The 18,146-nt window shown below is 42.7% G+C and overlaps 2 protein-coding genes across 11 annotated transcripts in view; one reads left to right on the top strand and one right to left on the bottom strand.

Moving 5' to 3' along the window:
• unm_sa1614 (un-named sa1614) overlaps positions 1-4,367 on the top strand; it is a 26,341-nt gene extending 21,974 nt beyond the window's left edge. For 4 of the 10 annotated variants that reach the window (XM_086085619.1, XM_086085613.1, XM_086085618.1 and 1 more), the window contains exons 19-28: positions 64-179; positions 257-324; positions 389-496; positions 1,250-1,499; positions 1,691-1,843; positions 1,911-1,977; positions 2,399-2,439; positions 2,519-2,670; positions 3,820-3,951; positions 4,054-4,367. In XM_086085619.1, coding sequence (XP_085941745.1) covers positions 64-179; positions 257-324; positions 389-496; positions 1,250-1,499; positions 1,691-1,843; positions 1,911-1,977; positions 2,399-2,439; positions 2,519-2,670; positions 3,820-3,951; positions 4,054-4,128 — 1,162 coding nt within the window. In that variant the 3' untranslated portion in view covers positions 4,129-4,367. The remainder of the gene's footprint in view (positions 1-63; positions 180-256; positions 325-388; positions 497-1,249; positions 1,500-1,690; positions 1,844-1,910; positions 1,978-2,398; positions 2,440-2,518; positions 2,671-3,819; positions 3,952-4,053) is intronic. The other 6 variants (XM_086085622.1, XM_086085621.1, XM_086085614.1 and 3 more) reach the window with 4 other exon arrangements.
• Positions 4,368-4,427: 60 nt separating this feature from the next.
• Positions 4,428-17,836, bottom strand: st3gal8 (ST3 beta-galactoside alpha-2,3-sialyltransferase 8). The gene is made up of 9 exons (XM_086085625.1): positions 17,764-17,836; positions 11,571-11,861; positions 11,144-11,237; positions 10,938-11,076; positions 9,123-9,319; positions 8,065-8,244; positions 7,139-7,184; positions 6,954-7,073; positions 4,428-6,144 (listed from the first exon to the last, which is right to left on the bottom strand). The coding sequence occupies exons 2-9, from the start codon at positions 11,764-11,766 to the stop codon at positions 5,977-5,979; spliced, it is 1,140 nt and encodes a 379-aa protein (XP_085941751.1). The 5' UTR covers positions 11,767-11,861; positions 17,764-17,836; the 3' UTR covers positions 4,428-5,976.
• Positions 17,837-18,146: the final 310 nt, after the last annotated feature.

Below are 18,146 nucleotides of genomic sequence, written 5' to 3'. Positions count from 1 at the left end.
GCACCGCAACAACGCGCTAACCGCACGCTAACCACAACCCGAGCGTGTGCGTTTGTTTTCCAGGCCTAGTGTGGACATGCAGACGGCGTGTGGAAACACGGCGCTACACTACAGCTGCTTGCACAACAAGAGCGACTGCGTCAAACTTCTGCTGAAGGCCCGAGCCAACACGCACATCAGTAAGACGCGCGCACACACGCACGCACACACACGTACACAATGATGGCAACCATCGAGCGTGTGCGTGGTCGTCCAGAAAACGAGTTGGGAGAGACGGCGTTGGACGTGAGCCGCAAGTTGAAGCACGGCCACTGCGAGGCGCTGGTGAGTTTGTCGGCTCGATGTCTTAGCGTGAGCGGACGCTGACGCGTGTGCGTGTGCGTATAAGCTGCAGCTGGCCCAGTCGGACCATTTGGACCATCACATCCACGTGGAGTACGAGTGGCGCCTTCACCACGACGACGTCTACGACAGCGACGACGACTTTGATGACAAGGTAACCGTGGCAACGCAATACCCAAAGAGATGGTTTTTGTATTAATTTTTGGGAAAGTTGACAGGTATGAGGAAAGTGAGAATAAAAAGGCATACAAAAAGTATCATTCAGAAATTAAATACAAAAAATAAAAACAAAAGATATACATACGTTTAAAAAAATGAGATTCAAAAAATTTATATGAAAATAAATGGAAATAAATACAAAACTAAATATATAAACAGAATTAAGTATCAATCAATAAATAAATAAAAATGCTCTGCTCGCATACTTAATAATTTCATGGTTAGGACCGCCCCCTTATTTGAATATTCATTGAACAGCGTCTACAGTATTAAATAAATAAATATGAGAGCAAAGCGGTTTTATTTATTGATTGATACTTAATTCTAATTGTTTATTTTTATAAATATTTCCCCATTTATTTAATTTTTTAAATCTTGTTTTTATTTGATATTTTTTTCCATTTTCATTTAGATTCTTTTTTTTTTTTTTTTTACATCCATTTTTATTTTCACTGCACTTTTTATTCATTCATTATTTTATTATTTTGGCATTTTTGGTTTTCCATTGACAGGAATTTTATGAATCTACGTTTTGTCCAAATGAAAAGATTGAGGTTGTCGTTTAATAACAACTTATTTGTTTTATTTCAAAGCCACGCAGGTAGCAATAAGAAAATAAATAAATTACATTTTTTCCTCGGAGCGATCCAAGTAAGATTTCCGCTAATTGCTGCGTTTTCCTCCGAAGAACGGTCCGGTGAAGAAGGAGCGCTCGTCCTCCTCTTTCTCCTTCCCCACGCGACCTTTCAACTTTGGCCTGTCCTCGTCCGCCTCGGTCACGTGTCCGCCGCCGGGCTCCGCGGGGGGGCTGCTCAGCGTGGGCCGGCGGCTGGCCACGGCCATGGAGCAGCACGTCCGGCCCCCCGCCCGGGCGCACAGCCCCCCGCCGCCGCCCCCCTCCTCGCCTGCGCCGCCGCTGCTGCCCCCCAGGGTCAAAGGTCAGGCACGCCGCACCGTTTCTGTCCGTTATGGGGAAGAGTTGTAATGAGCACGTTATGAGAAGAGAAAATTAAAGTTGAGTCGTGGCCCAGCCACCGTTAAGAGCTATTTAAAGACAACAAATGCTGAGTCAAGGTGCGCCATTCTTAAAGAGCTTTTTGCCAGAAAAGAAAACAAACTTGTCCCGTAGCGCCCGGCGTTCCTCCTCCACCTCCGCCGGGTGAGGAGGCGGAGCAAGAGGGAGAAGAAGAGGAAGTCTTCTTCCCCCTGACAGAAAACAGGAAGTGGACCCCTCCCGTCGCCGGCCGCAACAAAAGGAGCTGCTCGGAGTCCGGTAACCACGGTAACACATGATGTCATTAATGAGGTCATGGAAGATGATGTCATCACCTGTGTGTGTGTGTGTGTAGATTATGGGATGCCGGCCAGTCACGTGAGGCTCTACAGCGGCGCAGACTCGTCCTTTAAGAAGTGTGTGTGAGTATGAGAGCAGGCTTCTGATTGGCTGGAAAAACTGCTAGCATCGCAGAGTTTCATTTTTTTCCTAACCTAGCTTAAAATGCGAGCACAATGCCAATCATTTTAGGGATACAGTATACTTAGCTCTACATTGTTGGCGTGCTAGCATTAGCTATGTAGCGACCAGTCACTTTAACTTGTTAGCACTCATTTTTAAATGACCAGTCACACCGTTGGTATGCCGTCGTTACCACAGTAAAGACCAGTCCTTTTAGATTGTTAGCGTTAGCTTTAAAAGTATTACGGTACTTCCATAATGATTAGTTACTTTATTTATTAGCTTTAGCTTTTTAATAACCAGTCATGTTAGCATACGAGCATCACTTCTTAACTCGAATGAGTGCCGTGACGACCAATCTGTTTGTCCCTGTGCATGCAGTCTTTCTCCTCTCGACTCGTTGACCGAACACCCAGACAGAGGTACTTCCTGTCCACACCCGCCCAAATAAGGAATTCAATTGTCATTTTGATGACTTCATGACACATTTGCATCTCTCAGCCTATCGCAGGGCGGACAGTGACACAAGCGCCTCACAATCGCATCACACCAGAAGACCCTCCCCCAATGGCTCATCAGCCAATCAACGCTCGCAAAGCTTTGAGAGCGCCAACCGAGGGCCCGCCCCCCAGCCGCTACCTCGCAGGTCACTGGTGAGTGCCGTTAGCATGTATGCTAAACTCTGGGCAACCAGCCACATTAACCTGTTAGCATTGGCATGTAGCACTCAGTCATGTTAGCATGCTAGTGTTATAGTAACCGTAGTGACCAGTCCTGTTAGTTTATGAGATGACCAGTCACTTGAATTGGTTAGCGTTATGACATATCACATTTGCTCTGAAAGGACCGGTCATATTAGCATGCTAGTCGTATTGCTATAAAGACCAGTCAATTTAAATCGTTAGCATTAGCTCTGTAACTAGCAGTTGAGTCGGGCTCCAGGTGGCGTATTGGTACCGTCACTTGCCTACGATGCAGGTTGGCGTGGGTTCGCTTCCCTGCCTGGGAGACCATGTTTGTATGTGTGCGTGTGCGTGTGAGTGAGTGCAAAAAAACAACAACAAAAACTAGCAGTTAAGTTAGAGTGCTAGCATTCACGCTGAAATAGCTAGCCATGTTAGCATGCTTATGTTTCAGTTTGTAATAATCAGTAACTATGACTTGTTAGCATTAGCTCTGAAATGAGCAGTCATGTTCGCTTGACCTCATTAAAGACCAGTCACTTGTTTTAGCGCAAGTTCAATAATGGCCAACCCGTTAGCCTGCTAGCATATACGCTAAACTAAAAAGAACAGTCCATGAACATAACTAATCGTTTTTTTAAATTTACTATAATTAACTTTAATTTCATTTTGACCTTTGATTTAAAAATGTTGTTAGCTTTAATTAGTTTTTAAAGGAAGTGTGTTAGTTCAATTATTTATTTTCGGAAGTGCTTCGTGTTGAGTTTTTATTGGTTTTCGGATTAGTCATTAAGTATCGTGTAATTAAGTAAATTCTGCTTCTCAAATGTCTTTTTGACCTTCCTTCTTCTGTACGGACGTAAAGCAATACCAAAATAAAGACTTTTAAAATGAACCCCAAAAGCTCATGTATGATATTCACTGACAAAGACAAAAGACTTTTCTTGCTATATTTATAGTTTTATAAACACAAGGCGTCGTTTCTGTTAGTTTCCGAGTTCATAAACGAAAATGTTTTTTTTCTTCCAATTTTGAGTCATTTCATTAGTTTTGATGAACGAGAACGACCAATCACATCAGCACGTTTTGATTTAACATCAGCCATTTTGTCTTGGGCAGCCTCGGGGTTGTCGGGGGTCCGCCCGTCGTGTCCGTGCGCTTTACGACTGCGAGGCGGACCACCATGACGAGCTGAGCTTCAGCGAGGGACAAGTCATCGTGGTCCTGGGACAGGACGACACCGACTGGTGGGTACGTATTAAAAAGGCCAAAATACCAACACCGGCTGGATGGGAAAAAGTATTGGGACACCTACAGGAAGTGTGTGTGTGTGCGTGTGTGTGTGTTACCCAGCACGGCTACATTGAAGAGGAACCGGAGCAGAGAGGCTTGTTTCCATCTTCCTTCGTGCAGCCAATGTCAAACTGATGCGCGGCGCCGCACACGAGCGAGAAGCGCTCCGACACTCGGACGAAACGTTTCCAGCTGCCTTTAAAGACGCCTCAGCGGGCCAAGTAGCATGTCACTTCCTGCCTCACTTCCTGCCTCACTTCCTGCCTTTCGTCACACGAACATCGACGAGGACCACAAAACATTGTGACAATAGAAATAATAATAATAAAAAAAAGCAAGGAAAACAGTGCCAATAAAAGTACAATTAAAAAGATGACAAACTTTGCCTTTTTTTGGTATGGATGATAAAAAAAAAAAAACTTTGGGGATTTGTTTGTGTTTTTTCAATTTGTTTATTTTCTCATTATTGTTCAGTCCAAGTGGCAGTAGTGCCTTCACAAATTCACAAACATGGAAAGCAAGGTTATTAAAAAAGAAAAAAGGGAGAATCTCAACAAAAGTATTGGGACGTGCAGAAAGCAAAACATGAAAAAAACATAAATTTTGACTTGAAATGATCCATTTTGATAATAGTGATTTGAAAAATACAATCGTAACTCAATCACACCTAAACAAAAGAACAAACGAATACTAGGGCCACCTCCAAAAAGAAATAAAATATTGTAAGAATGACGTCAAAATACTACGAGCGCATTGTTTCACAGGAATTTGAAGGCTTCAGACATTAGTGGTTGATTACCCAGCAGGGTTTTTGTAAATGTCATCTTATTCAGAAATATTGTATTTTTTTCTTTCCATACAGCCCCCAAGAAAATGGAAACAAGTCAAAATGAAACAAAAACATTACAAACATTGAAAGCAACAATCTATGCTGCATGCTATATAATATGAAAACAAAAAAAAATACTGCACGGTCCTCATTTTCCTTCATTGTCGTTTGCAAACAAAAAGCAGCACGCGATTGACCATCGGAGGACTTTTACATTCACAGTACACGTCAACACCAGCTGGTGGCGCCAACATTTGGTATGACAAAAAACGGTGAATGCGCCACACCCTTTTTTTTGTGTGTGACATTTACAAGCAACACAAACGTAGTGACGGAGAAACGTTAACGTCCGTTAAAGCAAAAGATGAATTCACATCATTCATTTTCGATGTCACAGTCTTATAAAGCATTCAATCTTATTTTTACCCTCAAAATTTGCCACGTTTTTTTCCCTTTTAAATTAAAACTTATGACATTGCAAAATTGGATATTTATGCATGTTTAACAATAAATGTACAAGAAATATTCATTCTAATGGGATAATCAAAGTAGAATTTTTGTATTAAAATTTCACATTGAATTATTTTCCACTGAAAAAAATACATGTACTCAAAATAATACAATAAACGGGATAGATTTTTAAACAAACTGAAATGTCATTTAGGACGTTCTTTAGCAATCGGTTGCGTAATTTAAAAAAAAAAATTGTTGGATCATGTTTGCACAACTTTTGAGGAAAATTTTCATTGAAAGCATTTCAGAATGTAAGACTGCAGCAAAACAAAAATGGGGACAAAATACTTACCGGACGGCCTCCATTCCGTTTAAATGGAAGGATGAGTTATCTGTGGAGCCACAAGATGGCTGCCATTTCCTTAAGGCAAAGTGCTCAGATGAGGGGAAACAAAACGAAACAAAAAAAGTCATTTTGCAAAATAATACAAAATCCCCCAAAAAGTGGATGTGGTTGTTCCCCACCTCAGAGCAAAGTTTTCTTTTTTGTGGTCGCAGGTTCCGCAGTCGTGCGGAAAGGCACAAAATGGACAAAAACCACGATTTGGGCCACTCGGGTTTTGTTTGTTCGCTGCCAGAAGGCGTCCGGGTTCGTTCCTCTTCGTCCGTCCTCGCGCTCGGGCAGACGAGATGCGCCGGGTTCACGCGTGCAGTCGGATCTTTCCCTCCTCGGCCAGCCGGCGGATGACTTGCGTCTCAAAGTCGGCGCTGTGCACGCCCGTCTTGCGGAAGGCGCCGGCGTAGCGGTTCTCCTCCCAGTAGTGGTGCCAGTTGCCCTGCTGGTCGGCCCCGTAACCAAAAACCGACACCTGCGAGGGGGGGAGGAAGATGAAAAGGTAAAGGAACAAGTAAAGAAGGAAGCAAGTAGGGCAAAAAAGGAAGGATGGCAGGAGCAAGAAAAACCTAAGGACGGGTGGAGAGAGGAAAGGAAGAAGAACTGAAGGAAGGAGAAAGAAATGAAAGGAGGCAAGGGAGAAATTAAATCAGGAAGAGAAGAAGGAGAAAATAAGAAAAAAGACCAAGATAATGGAGAGACAAAGGAAGGATGGAAGAAAATTGAAGGAAAAGAGGAGAAAAAGAAAGGAAGGAAAAAATAGCAAGGAAAATGAAAGGAAAGAGAAAGGAAGAATGCAAAAAGAAATGAAATCAAGAAGAAAGGAAGGCAGGAAAAAAGGATAAAAAAAAAAGAAGTCAGAAAAAAGTCAGGCAGATAAAAGTAAAGAAGGTAAGGAGAAGGAACGAGAGACAAAGGAAGGATGGAAGAAAATTGAAGGAAATGAGGAGAAAAAGAAAGGAAGGAAAAAATAGCAAGAAAAATGGAAGGAAAGAGAAAGGAAGAATGCAAAAAGAAATGAAATCAGGAAGAAAGGAAGGCAGGAAAAAGGATTTAAAAAAAGAAGTCAGAAAAAAGTCAGGCAGATGAAAGTAAAGAAGGTAAGGAGAAGGAACGAGAGACAAAGGAGGGAATTGAAGGAAAAAACAATGGAAGAATGGATGGAGAAGGAAGAAAAAATATAAAGGAAGACAAGTGGAAAGAAGGAAGGAAGGAATGTGGATCAAAAGGAGGGACGGGAGGGTGAAGGAAGGAAGGAAGGAAGTCGGCGGTTGCCGTGGCGACCTGGTCGCAGGTGTGCAGCGCGTAGACGATGGCGAGCATCCCGGTGGACGGGTATCGGCCGTGACGCTCCGTCCAGCGCTCGTGGACGTACTTGAAGAACGCCGGACTCACCACCAACACCTGCGCGCACGTGCGCCACGTTAGCATGTAGCCCGCGCGCTAACGCCGCCCTTTGGCTGGCTTACCTTGTCTTTATCGGCCTCCACGCGTTCTTTCACACGCATGTACGTCCTGAGCACACAAAAACATCTTTGAGGTTAAAAAAAAAAAAAAAAAAAACACGCACGCAAGTCAACTTTTGCTTTCATGTTTACGAGCCGTCAAATACGTTTCAACTTTTGGGTTTAATTACTTGATGTCATGATTCTAAACGTCTTTGATGTTTGACTGTAGTTGGTCTTTAAATGATATATTTCTTATTTATTGGACAAAAATACGAATGTCGACTTTTTGAAGATTGTCATCTTTGAGGTTAACAAAAACACGGACGTGGCTTCTTTAAAGACGAAACATGTCATTGAAGATTCTGCTACTAACATCTTTGATTTTTACAAAACAATACATTACATTTGTTGAATAAGCTAAATAGTCTGCTTCAAAGAAGAAAAAGAACATGTTAGGTTTGTGAACGACTAAATTGGCTTTAAAGTTGACAAAAACATGTACATTAGTTTCTTTCAAACTGTCTTTGATGTTTCAACATTTTTGATATCTACAAAACCACATTTGTTCAATTTGTTGAAGACATTAAATTGTCTGTTAGTTCTCATAAATGTTAAATGCTTTTGATGCTTACGAAGACCTGACATGTTTTTTGAACGCTCACTTGTCGGAGGTTTATGAGCAACTGACTTGAGGTTCATTGAAAATCATGAATGTCTGTTTTTTGTTTTTTTTAAGGGACTATGCAAGTCAAATTTGTTGCCACTAAATCGTCTTAGAGACGTTTCATAGCAAGACAAAAGTAAAATCGACGTTTACAAATGAAAAGGTAACCAAGTGTTTTTGAACTTTGAAGCCGTCTTTGATGTTTCAAAAACGCTGCTTGTCGGAAGATTCTCAATCATGTATTAGTTTTGTTTTTTTTTGTTGTTTTTTTAAACGTTTGTACATTTTGACGTCTCCGGTGGACAAAGCGCTGGTCAGCCATTCCATATCTCGCAGCTTGAAGGGCAGCAGGATGAGACGGACGCCGCGCGACACGTCCACCGCACTCTCCGGGTACAGGAAGTGATGCGTCGTGCGGTTCCCCACGTCTTTTTCGAAGCGCCGCGTCACCGCCTTGTTCATCCTGAGCGGGAGACGGGATTGGTCAGATGTCTGCGAGTGTGATTCTCAGGTTATGCTAAGACAAAGAATGACAGAATTCCTTCAAACTAGAACCGTGAGCAACTCAGGACACGTTAGGGGTACGAGCACTTTTGAAGATATACCCTGTAAAATAGAAATGTTTTTTGCCAGGCCTTAATGCGTGCGCAACGTTTTTACAAGTATTCGTTCAAATGTGACCTCTTGAAAGGCCAAAAACGGTGCAAAAATAAATTCTAACTCGCCGACTTCCTGTTGGCCACGAAAGACTTTTGTGAAGGTCTCGGGCTGCAGACGGTTGTTGAACGTCAGGACAGAACGCCTCGTAGTCATGCAGGTCATTTTAATCCGAAAAGGTTGAATCGAGCAAACTGAAGCTGCTTTTTCCCGCAGACGACGGCTGATGCAATTACGCTATTGACTAAAACGTACAACTCTGAACTTTTAAAAGCAGAATAGATTTGAAGGTTGTTGGTTTTTTTTATGTTACAAAAACTTTTTTTTTCTAATCAGCATGCCAAATAATACTCGAGGTCTTCTTTATGGTTGAATCGAGTCACCTTGAGTCTCATTTCTTGAATTTGCTATGATTTTTTTTTCTCTCTTTTGCAAAAATGTTCATAAGTGACTTTCACTAATAGGTTAACGTTCCGGTACAACTTTAGACTTTTAAACCAAATGAAATCATTCCATCATCAGGAATACATCGAAAAGCCGCATATCCGTTCCAGCTGCTCAAAACATTTTTTTTGTTATGAAATGTACAAAAAAAAAGCAATACGGCTCTCCTTGCCCACATGGGAGGACATCACAGTACCTTCTTTCACTCAAGTTTGAGAAGCACCCGTGTGGAAAACGTACCGGATGACGGCGGCGTGGGAGTCGATGAGCTTTCCGTGTCCCGACTTTTGCAGGTTGCCCGAGTTTCCCACCACGGCGCAAGCACGACAGAGCGACGGCCGCGGCGTGAAGTCCACGGAAGACGGCGAGATGATCTGGAACATGCGCGACATCACTTCCTGTAGCGTCTCGTGGTCATTCCCCGAACGCTGGAGACTCTGCGGAGCAAAACCAGTCACGTTACGAGGTAACCAATGTGAAAGAAAACAGAGAATTACACACCGTGCATTTCAAACAACCACATCATTCTGATAGCTCATTGTGTTCTTTATCCTCTGCGAAGAACCATGTTTTGGGCTGTTCATGTTTTATACACGTTTTGGTTGTTTTCTTCAGACATGCAAACATATATTTTTTTATTTTATTTTATTTTATTATTATTATATTTTCTTGAAAACTTCTTGGGTGGTGGCCAGTTTACTTGAGTGGCCCGCCCAAGTATTAACATGGTGTGGGAAACACTGGACTTTATTTTTAAAAAAATGGTGTTGCTTTTGGACAACCCAGAGCTTTGAGTTGTGAGTGCGGTCCCAGAATAAATGAAATTGATATCTCGAGGCTGCTTGGTGCAGTGACGGCACAGTGAATCAGCAAGATGAAATCATCGTCTGCCCCCCCCCCTCCCACCCCGCCCCCCCCCCCTTTCCAATCTCCTAATGGCCCGCGTGTGTTAACGTTGAGCAGGAAAGACGTGCGAGCGTCTCCCGCCCAAGACGGCAGAGATCTAAACGGACATCTGTCTCGGCGCGTCGTGGCTCTCCTCGTCCCTTCACATGACATCTTTCCTGTTCACGGCTGGCGCTAATGGAAGCTGCTGCCTGTCCAGCCTGCAAAGAACTTCCTGTAAGGCGGCCGCTTCCTCCACCGGCCTCTCGTGGTTACAGAAAACACGGTTGGCTGATGATGGCAGTGATACCAAAAGACGTTTCTTAGCTTCATGGGAGGCTCCAAATCGTTTTCTAAGGAGTTGATGAAAACATGTGTTGTCTGCATTAGAGGCACAATAAAATCAATGGATTATTCGACCACGAATCAAAAACGATTTTCATTTTTATTCCGATTGCTCCATTCATTCGAATGGGAACGCGTGGCTTCATTCAAATTTGCATATTGTTTCGTTGTTGTTTTTAATCACTAAACAACAATTGTTGGCTAATAACTAGTCATCAGGGGGAAAAGATGGCTTTGTAATAAACTTTAATACAAAATACAATTTTAAACGGATAAAATTATCAATAGAATAATCAATTATAAAAATGATTTGATTGTGTTTTTATGCTTTTTAACCTTTTTCTGTTTACTAAATGTTAGGTCTCAGACAAAATTGTCTGTTTCTGATCAAATGCTTGTTGCAGTACAAACTATGGGATGTCATTTCTGGACTATAAGCCGCTACTTTTTTCACTTGCATCCGACCCCGCGGCGAATACAAAGGTGCGGCTCACCATGAGATCACAAGGGGGCGCACTATAAAGGAAGCGCACGAGCGTCAGGCAGAGCAAAACAAAGCAAGTCAGCCCAAATACAGAAGGAGAGACAGATCTAGAGCGAGACAATTTGCGCCCTTATTACGGAAGTAGAAAGTAGCGGGAACATTGAAACACCTGCGGCTTACAGTCGGGTGCGGCTTATATGTGGAACAAACTCCAGTATTCCCCAAAATTTAGCTGGCGCGGCTTATAGTCCAGAAATGTCTGAATATTGAAAAGAAAATAGGCGAGTACAGCACGTGTCTTGGATGTGGAGGAAGCATTGAGGCGAGCGTGCAGTTCTCACCAGCCACCAGTTGAGTGCGTCCGGGTCCAAACGGTCGCTGGCGTCGCGGAGGACGGGCCGCTGTCGGGGCTCGTAGCGGCGGCGGAACCAGTCGGACGCGCTCACGTCCGACACGCATGACTCGGGACAACCGCAGGGCCTGAGAGGAGCGCGCTGGTAAGACCAGCCCCAAATATTAGGCCCCGCCCCTTTTGCTATGTTGTTACCTTGCGTCCTGCCCAGTGTCGTCTTTTGCCGACTGCTTCTCAAGTGCGGCGGTGCTGACAAGTGCGTGTGTGCTGCTGACGTCAGCAGGAGGCGCTACAAACAACACAAAGAAACACGTCACACCACCAATCGTTAAAACAGAAACCAAACTCTGGCTTCAAACCCTAATCCTTGTTTAAAACCCTAACCCAGGCTCAAATCCAAACAAAGACCCTGACCTGAAACCCTAATATGAACTTTGACTTTAAAAAAAACCCTTACCTTAAGTCAAAACCCCAATCTTACCTTGAAATCTTTGAAACCCTAACCCTGACCTGAAACCCTAATATATAACTGTAAACTCTTGCTCAAAACCCGAACCAGGTCTATGAACCCTACTTTGAAAGCCAACCCCTTTAAAATTGTGAGTCTTGTAACATCCCTCACCCGTCTCCTGACTGATGTTGTCCCGGGTGGGCGTGGCAAAGGACATGGACAGGAAGTGCTTCCTCTGGATGCTCTGGCTGGCGAGCATGAGGAGGAGGACGGCGGCGATGCCCAGCACCACGCACAGCTTCCTCTTCAACCACATGGCTGGAGGTGCGAGGGGGCGCGGCCCTAGTAGCACTTCCGCTAACCTCATCTGCACCCCCGCCGGGCTTCCGCTCGCCTCGCCTTCATCTCCACGGAGGCCGAGCGAGGGCGTTCGCTTCCTGTCTCGTGCGCTACACCGCGTTGCTGTTGGGGAACGCGGGGGAGGGGGGAGGGAAAAAAAAATTCAGTGTAAGGCCGTGTTGAAAATCGCTCACGCGTATCCACTATAGTTGAGTTGATGAAAAGCTTCGTGAAGCATAAGTTAACCGCTATTTAGTGTCCTCAATGTCTGAATCATGAAGAGGAGACTTTGAAAAGTAGCTTTCATTTCACTGAAGTCCACAAAAGTCGTTCCCCTGCTATTGGCGGGGCAGGGAACGGCATGTGAATAGCGGAATCAGCGTATGCAAGACATGTTTTCCACATACAACAGGGAAAATGGGGGCAAAAAAATTAACCAAAAAATGAATATGGAAAATTTTTGAAAAATTTAATATGACCTGTTACTTAACATACATTATTTAATGTATAGATTAAACCGTAATGGTCCCAAGACTGAGCCCTAGAACCCTCCATGTATGACTGGTAGTACACTCGAGCCCCACATACTTGCGGGTCGACACCCAAAGATTCGCACTTTTCCCCCCCAATTGTTTTCAATATTTTCAAAAATATATATATATATTTATCGCCCCTGTTTTCCATGGAAAACATATACTGCATGTTTATCAGTGTTTGTTTAGACAAATACAAGGGCTGGGTATCGATTCTAATTTCATGAATCGATACCCATACCGATACCATGTTCAATTTAATTCACTTAACTTCAACCCGATATTGATTAATTATGGAAAATCAATTCTTCCTAAATATCAAGGGCATGATAAAAACTCCACAAGCCTTAAATTCCAAATACAATTTTGCGGAGGCAGTTAACACCTCAAATGATTGAGTTAATTTTTGTTCACGAAACTAACACGTGTTCTAATCACTCAAGTGTTACACAAACATTGGCATCAGCCAGGATGAGATGAAAATACTTTAATTCAATAAATGTAAACCCAAATTCAAAAGATTCTGAATTTTCATAAAGTGCAATAAGTCAGGTCTTTCATAAATGTAATAAATGTAAATTATATTGTATATGAACAGTACATTTCAAGAAAACTGTAAGATAGAAAAAAATGGGCCTTTAAAATTATTTTCTCATGAATTTATAAGAAAACTATATTTAAATAATCGATTAATGGTTTTATGAATCGATATCAGGCTTGAAAAGGAAAAATCGATTCGATATTGATTATTCCATTTTTTGAACAAAGCCCAAACAAATACTTGGGGTTTCAAAAAACAAAACACAAAACAAAAACCATGCATTTCAATGGCTGTCAATTATATGCGGATTTTCGCAGGCTCGGCCCGGCCGACTGCGACTGCGATTTGAGATCTTGTAGTTTTACTTGACCAACATTTATTGTGTGCGAATGCCAAAATGTGAGTGCACTATGCAATCTAGTACGCAGAAAAGTAGTGAACGGTTCCAAAAACAGCCATAAGGCAAGAGCGCAAGTGAAAGTGGGTTTTAATCGTTGCCAGGTGGGCCGCCTCGTGAACTCAAAAGGGGAAAAGAAAAGTTAAGCTCGTGGATTAGCAAAGTGTATTAGCACAACAGCTCCACCGTACAAACTTGTACAAAAGGTTAAAACAGCGAGAGGGCAAAGAGAGGTCAAGAAACCTGGACAAGCATTTCTGGAATACAAACGAGATTCCATACAAGCTCAATGATTGGAATATTGTTAGAAACTTTTGCGACCATGCTCCAACACAAAAAGGGCCAAAATGATTGTTTTTTGGCAAGAGTCGTGTATTATTTATTGACTCATGACAGACTTGCCAACCAAGTTTCAAGTTGTTACGTGAAAATGGATGCATGGGGTTAATTTGTGAAAAGTAACATAATCATTAAGAAATTAAACAAATTCAAGAGTTCTCTTAGCAAAAATGCTTTGAATCAAAATGGCAGTTTTCTTATGTCTTTGGGGGGGGGGGGGCAAAGATTTTTGTATTCTTTTTTGTGGGTGACATGCCAACAAAATTTCACATTGCCAAATGAATCTGGCTCCCGTGGCTGAATATTTCAAATAACGATAAAGAAACGAAATTCAAGAGTTTCCCTGCCAAAATGGCCGTTTTGAACCAACCGGGCAGACTTCCTGTGTCTTTTTTGGTAATGGCTCCTTAGGCTGTTATGTGGGTTTACTCGTGACAGACATGCCTACCAAATTTCACATTGCAGGCTCATGAAACAGGTTCCGGGAGCTGAATATTTAAATTAATAATGAAGAAACAAAACAAATTCTAGAGTTGCCATGCTAAAAGGGCCGATTTGAACTAAAATGGCGGACTTCCTGTGTCTTTTTGGGCATCCATTTTTGATTCTTTTTTTGTGGGCGACATATGCCAACAAAATTTCACATTGCCAAAATAAAACTGGCTTCAATGGCTGAATGTTTCCAATAATAAAGCTGAAGAAACAAAATTCAAGGGTTTCCCCTGCTAAAATGGCCGTTTTGCACCAACATGGCAGACATCCTGCGTCTTGTCAAAATGGCTTCTTAAGACATTTTTGTAGGTCTAATCATGGTAGACATTCCTACCAAATTGACATTGCCAAGTGAAAACTGTCTCCGAGGGCTGAATTGTCAAAACAATTCCAGGAAGTGCTACCATAGCTCCCTGACGATAGCGCACTTTCAGGATGTTTCTTCTTCATGGCCGTCCGTCCCTTGAGTGCAAGACTGAATGGAGTCACACTATCTCTCTGTTATTTTTGGGTCTGTCGGTGGCGGGTGGCGGGGCGGGGGGAGGGGGAGTCCTTCCCATGCTGAGAGTAGCATGTGACGCAACTCGTTGGTCTCACTGACATCTGGAATCTTGTGCGGACACCACAATGGAAACTAGCAGCAGCGTCCCAATAGGAAGCTCGTGCAAGTTTTTCACTCTTTCATTGGCAAACTTCAGTGGATTCATCCACTTTGATCGGGACGTTCTAAATATGCTCGCGGCAGACGCATCGACGCTCACGGTTTTCGTCAAGCTTTCGTCTATTTCGAGAGCAGCGGGGTCAGAAATGGTGGGAAGGAATGAAGTACAAATACTTTGTTAATGTAGTTAAGTGAAGAGTTGATTTTCCTGCCAGCTTTTTACTAGATCATTACTAAATCCATCATGACCTTACTGTTACCAAAACATACATGCTAAAAAAAAAATTGTCTGAAAATGTTCAAACATGACTTGTCAACGAAGCTATTTTCTTAAGGATTTGAAAAAATAAATCTGTACTTTTGACTCCTTATTGCTTTTCACATTTTTCAACCTCTGTGGATGAGAAAACACACACACAAAAAACAAATCCATACAGAAAGGTTAAGTCCACCACTGCAGGTCAGATTTGGATTCAATCAGATCTTGCAGTCTTGTCAGGCAGAACAAACGGGAACGGGTCTTGAGTACTTTAGCAGGTTGAAATAGCAAAGTTAGCAAAATCTGAGCACGGCTTGCTTTAACGACAACGCGACGACTTGCCGACCATTTCACAAGTTGCCTTTTTAAACCTTCCTCGCTCAACGTTCCGCCAATTCCAATCGTTTAGCTCTATGAATTATAAATCATGGGGGAGAAAGAGAAACGGTGCCAAGCTTTTACAACACTCTCAACAATCATTTGGCCAAAGTGCTCTGCGTAAAATGGTGGCAATATTTCACATTGTGACCAAAACCGGATTACGATCTGAGGATTCAACTTTTGTGGCATTAATAGGAATGCGTAAAGAATGGGAGGGGTTAGCATTAGCGTGTTAGCATCTGTAGGTTACATTTTGCGCAAGTCTGTTCTTGTACTGTAAAGGTGTTGAAATGGAGACGTTTCAGAGGCTGCAAATGCTCCATTTTGAGCAAAACTGGTCTCAAAAGGAACATTTGTTGCTGCGTTTAGTTAACGTTAGGACTGGCCCAAAAATGTCATCTCTATATTTTCACTCATTCAGGACGATTACGATTTTAATCCATTTCAATCTAATCAACCCAACACATTTTTATTTAAGGCTTTCATTTATCCCAAAATAATTCCCGTGTAACATCTTCAAACAATAATGCATACTGATTCTAAATCAGTTTTAACTCAAACTTCACATTCATAGTTGGCATAATTATAACTCACAATAACATCTGGATGTTTTTTTTAAATGTAGCAAATTTTCAACGATTTGATTGTCAAAATGACGATTAATTGCCCGGCCCTAGTTAAGGTTGGTTGTGTGCGAGAACAGAACAGAGAACATGAGCAGCAAGAGGAGCAGGACGGGACAGGATTTTAAAAAATAATAATAATTAGACTATAGTCAGGGACTGTTTTTCCTTCCGTGGGAGTTAGATGAGACAGGAGTCCACTCCCACATCGCCCTCTAGTCCAAAGACCAGTTTAGTCTTAGTCTAACTACTGAGGAAAGACAAAGTGCAACTGGATCAGATTAGCATTTTAGCATCCAAAGGTTAATTTACAGGTCTGTTTACCCGAGACCGTTTTTTCAGATTTCGTCCATATCACAACAATAAAAAGAACAACCAAGGGAAAGATGTTTTCAAACAGAAACAGACTGAATCTGTGCCAATGAGGGCTTTAGTTGAAACAAATAAACAGGAAAAGCACACAAACAAGTTACTTAAGGATGCAAACCCGCGTCTTCCAAAATGAACACAGTTAAACATTTTGGTGGTGACTGAATGTCAACATTTCAACGAGTCCTTCAACTTGATGGTGTGGAGTCGGTGCCGCACTACCAGACACACAACAGCCGTTTCCTGTCTACGCACTCTTCCCGACATCTCCTCCCTGTTTTCTTGTAAAAGCTTTTTTCCCCTACTTTTTTTCCAAGGGGTTGGAATTAACCCCTCTCAAGCCCCCCCTCCCCCCGTTCGGAACACTGTCCCTCATGATAAAAGCTGCCATGTGTGCTTAAGGCCATACATCGCACCTCTTAAACATCCAGCAAAAAAAACAAAACAAAAAACGTATTAAAACCTTATGGAGTACTTAATGATGAGTCAGCAAGTGCTAATGTCAATAATTTGAAACTATACAGTTGGGCATTTTCTCCAAACAGCCAGCCTTTTCCAGTATCAAAACTTTCACCAAATACTACAAAAAATGTATATGATATAAAAAAATCTGAGTCAAATGTGTGCAATATTTAAGCAAATATGACTTGTGATCGAGTCGGAATCACTTAAAGACTCATTACTCCTTTAAATAATGCACTTTTAATAGCGGGGACGAGGACAGACCCCCGCTGCAAATTAGGGCTCCAAAATATATATATATATATTTTTTTAAATTTTGATATCGCAACATGCGAGGATGCACACAAAGAAATGCATGCTGGAATCATCTTCAGGATGCTTAAATATACTATTATATGATTTTAGATGTTATTATTTAAAACAAAAAAAACAAAACAACTAAATGCTCAAGTGGGTAAATGTAAGGGTGGCAAACCGCGAGTATGCGGGGGTCCACCGTATCTGTACTTGTAGCTCCTCAAGTAAAGCGCGTGCGTACTTTGGCCACCTTTGGAGGTGTCGCCAGTGAAGCCGACAGATGCCATCGCTGTTTTGGTCAACAACCAAACAAGTCATAAACGCGGTTAAAACAAACAAAACAAATCGACAAACCAAACACTTTTCCTCCTATCAAGACTCGACACCCTCGCCCCCATGTCTTCCTCCTTCGTGGAGCGGCCCACTCGGTTCGGACGAACACTTGGTTTCAATTGCCAAGATGACACCATGACAACAAGCGCTACATTAGCAACAAAAAGTTGCCCAAAGTTTGGAGCGACCCCCGGTCAAGTTTGTTCGACGCGACACTCTCCCACTTGAGCAGGCGTACAAAACGCACAATATCGGTCCAAATACACACCGAATGACAAAACAACAAGACACCGAGATCCAATCGTCGAGAAGAAACATCAAAATGAAGAGAAACTCACATGAAGCTTCGCCGCCGGAGGTCTTTCTTCGTCTTGACTGCTTCGCGATGAGGAGAGAGGGGGGAGGGGGAGGAGGAAGGGGCGGGGGGGGGGGCGTCATCTTGATGCGGAGAGCCTGAGGGGAGGGGGCAGCAGGGGGCGGGCCGGCGTGTTACGTGATTACGTCATGCTAATTGACGGCGTCGCGCCCACCGGTTTCTTGCTTTGGGTTTGATTCTACAAATTAAATCTACAACAACAACAACAAAAGTTGGAGCTCCACACTTTTCTCTCGTTTATCTTTGTTTTAAATAACCATTTCATTTGAATTGGCATACACGAGGTCGGGTACGGTGACTTGACTGGTGAGCACGTCCGCCTCCCAGTGCAGAGGACGTGAGCTC

Source organism: Leptonotus elevatus, chromosome 9, assembly GCF_054856555.1.
Source record: "Leptonotus elevatus isolate MCC_2025b chromosome 9, RoL_Lele_1.0, whole genome shotgun sequence".
NCBI lineage: Eukaryota > Metazoa > Chordata > Actinopteri > Syngnathiformes > Syngnathidae > Leptonotus > Leptonotus elevatus.
The sequence above is the reverse complement of the archived record's forward strand: the minus strand, read 5'-3'. Positions and strand labels throughout refer to the sequence as shown.